At 40.4% G+C, this 11,114-nt stretch overlaps 1 protein-coding gene across 1 annotated transcript; it reads right to left on the minus strand.

The window, feature by feature from the left end:
- Positions 1 to 343: 343 nt before the first annotated feature.
- Positions 344 to 10,889, minus strand: ACTA2 (actin alpha 2, smooth muscle). Its single transcript, XM_015633203.3, has 9 exons — positions 10,786 to 10,889; positions 8,116 to 8,287; positions 6,297 to 6,425; positions 4,886 to 4,996; positions 4,323 to 4,407; positions 4,077 to 4,238; positions 3,639 to 3,830; positions 2,554 to 2,735; positions 344 to 1,783 (listed from the first exon to the last, which is right to left on the minus strand). Exons 2-9 carry the CDS (start codon positions 8,242 to 8,244, stop codon positions 1,640 to 1,642), a joined length of 1,134 nt encoding a protein of 377 aa, XP_015488689.1. The 5' UTR covers positions 8,245 to 8,287; positions 10,786 to 10,889; the 3' UTR covers positions 344 to 1,639.
- Positions 10,890 to 11,114: the final 225 nt, after the last annotated feature.

Consider the following 11,114-nt stretch of genomic DNA (forward strand, 5'->3'; position numbering starts at 1 on the left):
TCAGTAAATTTAAGTTGTATGTAGTAGAGGCAAATCCAGCAGTATATGTGATTTTTTTTTTTTTCATCCTTTTCTCCAGTCCAACTTCTATAGCTCAAGTTTCAGCTATTAAGCAGAAAATACTTAGAAATACCCAAATCCTTTACCTGAGAGCTGATCCTCACCATTTTGGGATAGCAGGGATGCAACAGAATTCCTTGGAGAAATGTGTCTTCTCCAGCAACCTGCCAGAAGAGACTTTAAATTGAAAGACATTTCTTATCCTGAATAGCATTCCCTGGATCAATCTAGAGATAGATAAAAAGATCTAGATAGAGTTAGAAGGAAAAACCATACAAAGTTATCTGCTTTTACAAGAGTTTATTTAGTAACTGTTCCAAGAACCTAGATGACCTATACTTTAAATAATAAAGTTAGTACAAAGAGGTTTGCAACATGTGCTAACAGTCAGAAGCTGGACAAGATCTGGAATCCCAGGGTTATGAAGACATGGCAAATAACAGGTGCTGTTGCAAAAAGCTTACAGTTTGAAAGATAACAAGTAACAGGCAAGTGAGGTAAACTATTGAGTTGAGAGAGGAAAATAGGTTAATGAAAATAAATAGCATCCTTTATCCTGAACTCTAATGAATACAGACTGCAGCAAGTTCCTTAAAAGTGACCTTTTCCAGGTCTGTCTCAGTGAAGTCTTTATTCATCTATATATATACTTCTAAGACAGTATTACTGGCTTCAGCTTCTATGCATATCCTTCTAGCTGATGTGTTGAAGATTATAAATGGAATCAGAAAAATCACAGAAAAAGAAAATTGTCTGTATTATTTTAGCTGCTTTGAACACATTGGTCCCCCCCTTAAAAAAAAAAAGTTCTGAAGAGAAAGTATATTAAGCCAGCTTAATTACCCTTTAGATTTTGCTAGAAATCACAAAATAAAAACAATAGGCTGCACTCATCCTGAGGGCATACAATAGGAAAGTCATATGTTTGACCTACTATTAGTGTTTAGATATGCTCCCAAAGGAACAGGTTTTACTTCTTTAAAGAAAACACAGAATTATTGTGGTACACATCATACACCCCTGGGCCATGCACTGTAAGAAATTAGCTTTTCCAGCTCAACAGCTGTGAAGTGGAAGTGATGTGGATAGATAATATTTTTGGATAGAGCAGATGCAAAGCAGCGTGCTCATGCTCATCCTGATATTGAACAGATGCTGTGCTCCTTTGGTACTGCCTAGAACTTTGGGAGAACCACAACTGGCTCTCTCTGCAGATTAAATTTTTTTCTCTAAACTTTGAGAACATGCAGCCTGACAGGTGAGCATCTTCTGGCATTGGTATCATCGAGCTAAAGGTACCACCATTTCTGTTAAGCCCAGCACAGTGTAATAATAAATTCATGTCACAAGATGGAGCTTCAAGCCAGCTGTAATCACATCTCCACACACGCACGGCTCGGCTTTTGTTTTTGTTTTAAATAGGAGCAGCAATTTCATAGCATATTTAAAATTTATTTTAAGAAATACACAGTATCCAATTAGATTAATTATGATGAAGGATTTATGGAATGAAATTATATATAAGAATGCATTTCCCTGAATACATTCACACTAAGGAGACATATAAAGAAAAAGCAATTTAAAAGCATTTGCGGTGAACAATGGATGGGCCAGCTTCATCATATTCCTGTTTGCTGATCCACATCTGCTGGAAGGTAGAGAGGGAAGCAAGGATAGAACCTCCAATCCAGACCGAGTACTTGCGTTCAGGAGGAGCAATGATCTGTTTAGGAAATAAAAGCGTTAAGTACAACTGTCTACTGTCAATAAAATACATTTTAATTCAGAAATACTAAAGCAGTGATATGTGCTTTTAACAAAAACACTGCATCTGTGTGCTAGTGCTATCCATTGCTACAAGCAGGAAAGTTTAAAATTTGTTGTATAAATCTATTCCCTCAAATTCTCTGCCTGACTCAGCCTTCTCAGTGACCCCTATCCCTGGTGCATCCGTGTACTCCCGAGCACATATGAGGAAAGGGGAGAAAATTGCTTTGGAAACACATAATGACAGTCCAGATGGGCTTGAAGGATTCAATAGCTGTGGAGTACTTCTTTTGGTATAGCTGATAAAAGGTTTGTGAAGCAAAGAACAGAAGATTTGAAGCAGCAGAAGAAAGATTAGTTTGTCAGGGTCTCTTTCAAACTTGTAAGCCAAAGACAAAAGCAGCATTTCTTCTCTCCCATGTCCATCAGACTAGAAGGGCTCAAGAAGCTCACATACAGCCCCAGAAGAAAATTTATGCTTCTGGGTTCATGCTGTTCTTTGGCCACATTAGGACATTTGACAGAATTCAACATGAAGAAATGGGAGAAAGCTCTCTTCTTCCAGCACCGAAGTTACCAGCTGGTGATTATTTGCTAGATAATCCAGATGTGGTTCAAAACATGTTAAAAGCACTTACTTTGTAAAGTGTTGCATGTTTGACTAGATCTTTGAGGACTTTGTAAATGCCAGCTCATATAGTCTACAACTGATTGCACCACACATACCTTGATCTTCATGGTGCTAGGAGCCAGAGCAGTTATTTCCTTCTGCATCCTGTCTGCAATACCGGGGTACATTGTGGTGCCTCCAGACAGCACGTTGTTGGCATAAAGATCCTTTCTGATGTCTATGTCACATTTCATGATGCTGTTGTAAGTGGTTTCATGAATGCCAGCAGACTCCATGCCTGGGGAAGGTACAGAAAAAAAACGAGGAAGCAACTCCACAGAGAGACTTAAAATTGTTAATGCAGAACTGACATGCTGTTTAGTGACTCTTTGGAAGACATCAGGCTCAGAGCTTTGGAAATCAGGAAAGTCATTCTGCAGTTGCCTAAATTATTTACTTAAGGGTTCCTTGGTGTACAGCCCTCCTCTCCCCTTTACACACAACAACTCCTCCTTAAAAAAAAAGTTGGGGGTGTGCAACAGTAAGGTTTCCACTAGGCTTTTGCAGGCAATCTCAGTTGTCCTAAGAACTCCATATATGGTCTTGGAATAATTTGTTTTTCTTTTTTGTTTTTCTTTTTTTTTTCTTTTGAAATTAAGAACACTCAAAATATGTCCTAATACCTCTAGGTATGCAACTACTTTATATCTGAGTTGAAATTCTGCCTATTGGCAGAACTGACACTGGATTTCTGTGTGACCTAGCTGCAAATCTGCCTTCATGGATGTTGATTAGCATGGCATCATCTTGGCTTTGGTCCGAAAAGGCGATGAACTGTGGATTCAGGATTTGGAGCAGTCTTTTGGAAAAATAAAAGTAGGTCTTGCTTCCTGCCTGCCCCTCCCACCTCTTCCCACTCCTGGCAAACACATTCAAACATACAAAGCGGCACAGGCCCAATGCCAGAAGGCAGGAATAAACATTGCAGGGTTATTTTGGGAAAGCATTTTAGCTAATTGTTTAACATGAAGTTCTTCCCCATCACATTAATAGTCCTGTTCTAAAAGATTGTTTTATAACGGGTGCTAGGGCACACTCATGGTCTGGGTCTGAGTGAGTCAGTAATGGAGCACAAACAAAAAGAAGTAGGGATTTGGTATTTCTGTGCAGTTTACCAAGGCAGAACAGCCACTGAACCTACCAATGAAAGATGGCTGGAAGAGAGTCTCTGGGCACCGAAAGCGTTCATTTCCAATAGTGATCACCTGACCATCAGGAAGCTCATAGCTTTTTTCCAGAGAGGAGGAAGATGCAGCAGTGGCCATCTCATTTTCAAAGTCCAGGGCCACGTAACAGAGCTTTTCCTTGATGTCACGGACAATTTCACGCTCCGCTGTAAAGAGGATTCAATCTTTAAAATGGCATTCAGGAAGGACCCAGACATGTTGACTGGCTGTTCCCTTTCATCCTCCAACACCCTCCCCATGTTTTAAAAAAAATCCTCTGCTAGTCTTTCGAGGGATTTTCATGTTGGAGACCTTCTCGTGCCTATCCAACTGCAGAACCACTGATAGTCCTTCTGAGGCCAGTGGAAACACTGCACATGAGCAACGCTCCCCAGCCAGCAGCGTGTCCTTACCGGTGGTCACGAAGGAGTACCCTCGCTCCGTCAGGATTTTCATGAGGTAGTCTGTCAGGTCCCGGCCAGCCAGGTCCAGACGCATGATGGCGTGTGGCAGGGCGTAGCCTTCATAGATCGGCACGTTGTGGGTGACGCCATCCCCCGAGTCAAGCACGATGCCTTCCAGAGGATAACACACGGTTCATTCCCATCATACCCACGGAACTATTACAAACATCTTTGCCACGTTCCCCTGAGGCTTACCTGTGGTACGCCCAGAGGCATAGAGGGACAGAACGGCTTGGATAGCTACATACATGGCTGGCACATTGAACGTCTCAAACATAATCTGAAATACAATTTAAAAAGTTGTCTGAGCACTAGAGGGTTTAGCTTAGTTGAAGAAATTTACTGAAATTTTCATATTTCTCTACAGTTGGTAAAAGCGAGGAAGGAAAATACAAAATCTAAATCTAAAAATCATTGTCCTGTAAGATAGCTCCCTGTATTTGGTCTATATCTTTACCATATTAATATAGACACATGCACATATTAAAGACAATTTTGTAATTGGCACAGGCATAAAAACAGATGAAGATGACAAAGTTTGGGCAGACTGGAGTGCTCACATTCAAAGCAGATACAATGGTTTTCTAAACTATATGTAATAACATGTAAATATGACAGGTGGTCACTATGTACTTTCCATCTTCTATAACTGAGAGAGACAGACTGCTGGACAGACAGCCTGACTAGCTGGAATGATGACATTCACATCCTGTTGAATGAAAAGGCTGGATTATTCCCTAGCTTTAGTGTGAGTTTACCTGTGTCATTTTCTCACGGTTGGCTTTGGGATTCAGCGGTGCTTCAGTCAGCAGAGTCGGGTGTTCTTCAGGCGCAACCCGGAGCTCATTATAGAAAGAATGATGCCAGATCTGAGGATAATGAGAGAAGCCAAGGGAAAGAAACACCATCAGTCAGCAGCTCAACATCACTCCCAGACAGGTACTGTGCTCCAGCACTCTGCTTACAGCTCCAGATACAGGCTGGTGATGTTTCTCATGCAATCATTCTTATGGCCTCTGTTTCCAAAGAAAAGCACTATCCTCAGGCTGTACTACCAGCAATAAATATAGGACTTACTTTAAGGACACACAAGTTAAGGAGAACAAATATGGTACTCTTACAGTAGAAAAGACAGAACAGGACACATTTGGCTCCAGCAATGCTATTTCAATAATGACTGAAAGAGAAAGTTCCGGGACAACTCAGAGAGCATATACAGAGTTTAGTAGATAATGGGTCTCTTGACAGTTTCATCTTTTGGTTTGTACAGGCCAGCCATGTACATTTCATGGAAAGAAATGAAGACAAATGATTTGTGAGGTTGAAATATCACCTCCACACAACTTGTTCCTACAAGCTGTAAAAATCTGAGGCCAAGTGGACTGCAGTGAGGAGGTTCATACTCTGAGAAGAAGTAAAACAACCAGAGATTTTAGTCTGAAGGCCAAGAAGTTTTCGCTAATCTTGTTTTCAAGCTGGTGGTGATTAGGGATTGGTTGATATGTTTGGCATCTAAAAGATTTTGCTTTCAAGCAAATTCTACAATACTGAGACTCATTAAGTGCTGGGTGACTCCACACAGTGTTTTGGGATGGCCAGACTGTTCCAAATGTTCCATTTTCATAGAACAACATTAAGTGGAGATACCATTTTAGAATCTTAGAAATTATATTATCTGTACAAACTATGATAATAAACACAGTTCTGGAAGCCTTTCAGTCAAATACTGGCTCTGAAATGGATGCATTGCACTGCAATATTGCTATTCTTCCAAGCATTAAAAAGTGTGTATAAACACTGCCCTTCACATCAGAATCACATACATGCTTTGCATTTTTGCAGAAAGAGATTAACTTAAATTCCATCTTTTACTAGCAAATTGATCTATTCCTTTTCTTTATTCCCTCCCTTCTCTCTCCTCCTGCCTCCTTCTCAGTAACTAGCAAAGGTCAGACTGGAGTAAAAGAACTCCTAATTACAATTTTGATATGGTCCTACTGATACTCAAGCTTTAGATGAACGTTAACCTCGGCTGTTGACAAGCTTCTCCTTGAACCATACTGGACAGCATGACACTTTCATCTAAAATCTGGTGGATATTCTGTGAATATTTGGTTCAAGTAGTTCTTTTTACCAGTAGTACACATCAGTTTTCCAAAGGTGAAATACCTTCTCCATGTCGTCCCAGTTTGTAATGATGCCATGCTCAATGGGGTATTTCAGGGTCAGGATTCCTCTCTTGCTTTGAGCCTCATCACCCACATAGCTGTCTTTTTGACCCATACCAACCATCACACCCTATAAAATAATACAAATTGTGTTAGTCTCTCAGGGAAAAGTGTCATAAAGTAGACAGATTATTAGCTGTGAAATAAATCCAGTTTTCAGTTATACTAGTTTCAACATAGTTTACTAATAGTAACAAATGGAGAATTATGTGTTGCTCTTAAATTGCCAATATTAAATGTTTGGTTATTAAATCTCTGGAGTACATATTTCCATTACAGTTAAGTAAACAGAAGAAGTACAATATTAAATGCATCAAGATAAAGTGGAAAAATAGAATTGTTTTAATGGTTGTTATTATTTAGGGATGAACAGTCTGCTAAATGATAATAAAATGGAGAAAAAGCAGAAACTGGTATTGTGCCATTTAAGGGTCAAGATGGAGTGATACCCACTTTACATTTCCCAAAGCTTAAGTTTCAACATTTTTTAACCCTCTATTTGAATGCTATAATACTGTAATTAGGGATGGACAGTTTAAATCTACTGTGTGGACTTCTTTACAGATATTTTCATGGATCCTGTAGAAATTATTAAAGGACCAGAAGCTGGAAACTAGTCTGGATATACACCAGTCTCTATTAAATATCTATTAAAGTCAAAAATAATGAAAAGAAAATAGAATCTAGTAGGATCCTTTAAGTGCACATTACTCCTATCAGAACTTAGTCATTACAGATTCCAAACCTTAGCATCTCTAAATCTATGACTTAAAAATAGGCATCCCAGATTTGCAATTTTTAATGGGATGATCCATCCTACATGATCAAGAAAGAAAGGTTCTAGAAATCTGTATTTGTTTCCACTGTAACTATATGTCTTGGTTCCATATAGTTCCATTTAACTATATTGGTTAAATTATTGTAGTTCCCAGAGGCCTCAATTAGGCCTCCAGTCCTGGTTTCTATACTGAAAGGCTGGTATTTCTCTAATCCTGGAGAATTTAAAATGCATTTGCTGGGTATATAAAGTGCTGCATCTTACAAAGAGCTTGTCTCTTTCCACCAGGGCTTTGGGTGACATAGAAGCAATTAGGTGGATCTGCTAATTACTTGGATTAGTGTGTTGTGACCTAGACAAGCTTCTCTAGTTCATGCTAATGGTGAGCCGTCTCAAACTCCCTATATTTAACAGCTCGGATAATAAATGTATTTTGCAAACTATTAAAATACAGTGGAATGCATCATATACTCAAATGTAAACCTTTAAGCTAAAGAAACTCAAAGTTAGACAGGCACCCATTTCTGATACAGCTAAATGATTAAAATTAGAAAGGTTAGGAGGAAGCTAACTGAAAACTTCTGCTTCCTCCTTTAGTCTTCCACACACTACCTATTATCAGCTTCAAGGGCAGTCAGAATTTCCAGATGTTCCTGGGTTGGGCTTATTTGGATTTTGGATTTGGTTTCTTTAAACTAGTTTTGCTCACCAAGTTCTCTGGGTGATTCAAAATTAAGGGGCAGGGAAAAGATGACATGGAAGGGAGTGAAAATTTTTAAAAGGATTCCTTTCACAAGGCAAGATACTTCCTTTGATTCAGGTGAGTGCACTGCTGGACTCATTTTGCCTGGAAATACCATCTTACACAGATCATCCTAGGCTGGACTAGCCCCAGACACAGATGGCTTTGGCTGAAGAGCTGGGGACAGGGCAGCAAAGCCTTCTAAGAGCCCAGTAAGGAACAACCAAAGTAGTTCATCACCTGGTGCCTGGGACGACCCACAATGGACGGGAAAACTGCTCTTGGAGCATCATCTCCAGCAAAGCCGGCTTTACAGAGCCCTGACCCATTGTCACAAACAAGGGCAGTGCTGTCCTCTTCCTCACACATCTTCTACAGCAGTGTCTGCTGGCCTTCCAGACAGAAAACAGCCCTATGGAAACAGCAGGGAATAATTAAATCAAAACCAAGAGCCACCCTGGCTCTACAAAAGCAATGAGAACAGGTAAGGAGGGGAAGGGCTGCTATGGGAATCACGAGGACTGCGGGGCTATGGGAGGGAACAGGCTTCTTTCTGAAAGCATGAGAGTTTCAGTCGTGTCTGCCAAAGGGCTGTGTGCACTAGAGATTATCCAGGGAATTCCAGAGGAGACTTCCAGCCCTGCAGCACAGGCAGAGAGATCAGGGAGCAGCAAATGTTTATCTAAATTTGGTCACAGAAATCCACAGTTCAGGGAGAGAGATAAAAGAGAACACTGGGATGACAGCTGCAAAAACAAAGCTTCATTTGCATTGAACTCAGCACAACTTCTCCTGATTTTCTATTACCCTGACAAAATCTTGACACGTGGATAGCTATTAAAGGTAAGACCACTTCAACTTCCCCTTCTAGTCTTAGCCTTTCCAAAAACTTAACTACATTAAATGTTATGCATGTACCAGAGGTGTTTTCCTGATACAGATATTAATCCACTGCTGAAGATGGCAAATTAAGTTTACATTTAACCTTTTAAAAAGGTAGAAATTTTCCAAATAAAACAGGGGGGGGAAAAAAGAGAAGCAATTCTTTTCCAGTTCTCCACTGATCACTCAGAAAAATAAACCCACCTTTAAAATTAAGCCAGAGACAGTATATTTTAAAAACAGGCCATAGCATCTTCTCTATCATCATTTCAAAGCAGCTAATAAACTACATTTGTAGAGTGACAGGACAATTTATGTTGGCTCCTTGGCTCAGTAAAAAGAAACTGTTTTCTTCCTCTGGCAAGGAAGATAATATGGGTAATAAAAATGCTTTGAAGGCTTTGTATTAAAGTCAATTACAGAAACAAGCACTGAATACCAGGACTCAAGAAGAACTATTTGCACACAATTTATAGTGTGGTAGGGAATCACTTGGCCCACTCCAAGCCCAGGCTTCCATGCAGAGTTCAACAAATTGCAATGTGTTAACAGCTAAGGGAGACAGCTGTCATCCATGGACCAGCTGGCTCCACATGCAGTCTCCAAAACCTTCTGATGCAGGAATCAAAAATGCAGACAGAAATGAGAATGGGGTCAGCAAGAGCCATGGCCAGTGAGAAAGGGAAGCCACAATCTGTTTAGCCTCTACAATGGATGGAACAGGCACAGACGGTTCTCCCAAATGCTTCATTTGAGATCCTCTGTCTCTCCCCAGCCAGGCAGCCACGAGACATGGCTGCAGCCCTGCATGGGCAGAGCTCCCAAGAGAGGAAAAAGATAGGGAAATCCTAACTTCGTATTCCAGATATTCTATCATTATAACTGTGGAAGGAACGTAAGTTGCAATTTTTTTCATCTGTTAAACTCCTGGGGAAACAGGCTCTTTATATTAAAATATTTACTGAATGGAGCACAACTGTTATCTAACATGAATGAACAGACTGGTTTGGACAAACTATTTCCTAATTAGGAAATATGCTTTTCAGCCGTCTGTATTTGGAACAGCGTTTGAGGTCAGGGGGGTTGCTCAAACCAATGCAGCTAATGCAATGCCAAAAATCACTTGGGGGAGGGGAAGAAGGGGGCAGGAAAGGCTACATTTCTGAGCTTAGTGGACTCTAAATGAAAACCATATTTAGTAATAAAGCACAAAAAGTTGAAAAATCAGACAGAGGACTCTGCTACCAACCACTGAGTTACAGCTCAGGACTGCTACGGCAGGCAGTAGCAAGATCTTAGAGCAGCAAATGTCACTGAGTACTGTGGAAGAAAGGCAATTTTTGTCCCAAGTAAACAGTCTTTAGCTTCTTTCTTCTCCCTGTTTTACATGCAAATACAATCAATCACCTCACCAATCTCCACAATAAATTATACAGAGAGCTCAGCTCCACAGGTGCTGCATACAGCCTGTTTGTTAATGAATGTTTGGCATTTCACAGAACAGTAGTTTCATATACATAAAGACAGGGATGAATACACATGCATCATCATTTTATCCTATTAGACACTGCTGATTTGCATACTTCCAGCTCTGTTTGCAGTCACATTCCACAAAACACTCTTTCACCTCACACTCAATCAAAAGCTCTGAAGCAAATCCACTAAGAAACACTACTACATACCCCATCAGGAACTCTGTCCCAAACTAACTCCCCAGTGTCACACGGGTTCATTTAAACCAGAGCATATCTGCAATTCCAGCAGTGGCATTACACAAACCATTTCTTTATACAGCTGCTGAAGTGCTGATAGAATCAGCAAAATTATTAGGGTAGAACTTTTCTTTCAGTTTCAGAATATAGAATAAAGTATAGATACTACTAGTATTTTATCAGCTCAATTCTAGTAAGTCTCTTAAGTAAATTACAGCACAGCAGTACATCCTCCTGAATAGCTTCCACTTGGACATTATTTAATTGAAATCCTCCAGCAACCTGTAAATCATTCCATTGGTTCCGTGCCACTTACCCTGACAGCGCTTGGCTGGGGATGGCTGCTCTAGGGTGGTACACTCTGTATCTGAAACCTCAGAGGTTATATAGCCCCTTCAGCTCTTCTCCTCCCACTAGCCTCCCAAACAAGGAGCAGAGACAGACAGAGACAGAGCTGAAGTCTTGAACAAAACCATATAGGGACCTTCATACAAAAAACTCTAATCTGGGTGGCCACAGGCCCTGGGTCTCTTCCACTGCATTCCAGTGCAGAGCTCATGAAACAGGAGGAGACTTTCAGCTGTGTAAGATAAACCCTTTAAAACTTCAGGAGAGTTGCTAAAATACAGAGAGTGTGCCCACAAT

This window comes from Parus major, chromosome 6 (assembly GCF_001522545.3).
Source record: "Parus major isolate Abel chromosome 6, Parus_major1.1, whole genome shotgun sequence".
NCBI classification, from domain to species: Eukaryota; Metazoa; Chordata; class Aves; order Passeriformes; family Paridae; genus Parus; species Parus major.

Coding starts and splice junctions, on each gene's coding strand:
- ACTA2 (XM_015633203.3), bottom strand. CDS start 8,244: ATGTGTGAGGAAGAGGACAGCACTGCCCTTGTTTGTGACAATGGGTCA. Junction 2,736..3,638: donor CTTCCAGCCATCTTTCATTG/GTAGGTTCAGTG, acceptor TACCTTCCCCAG/GCATGGAGTCTGCTGGCATT. Junction 1,784..2,553: donor CTAGCACCATGAAGATCAAG/GTATGTGTGGTG, acceptor TTTCCTAAACAG/ATCATTGCTCCTCCTGAACG.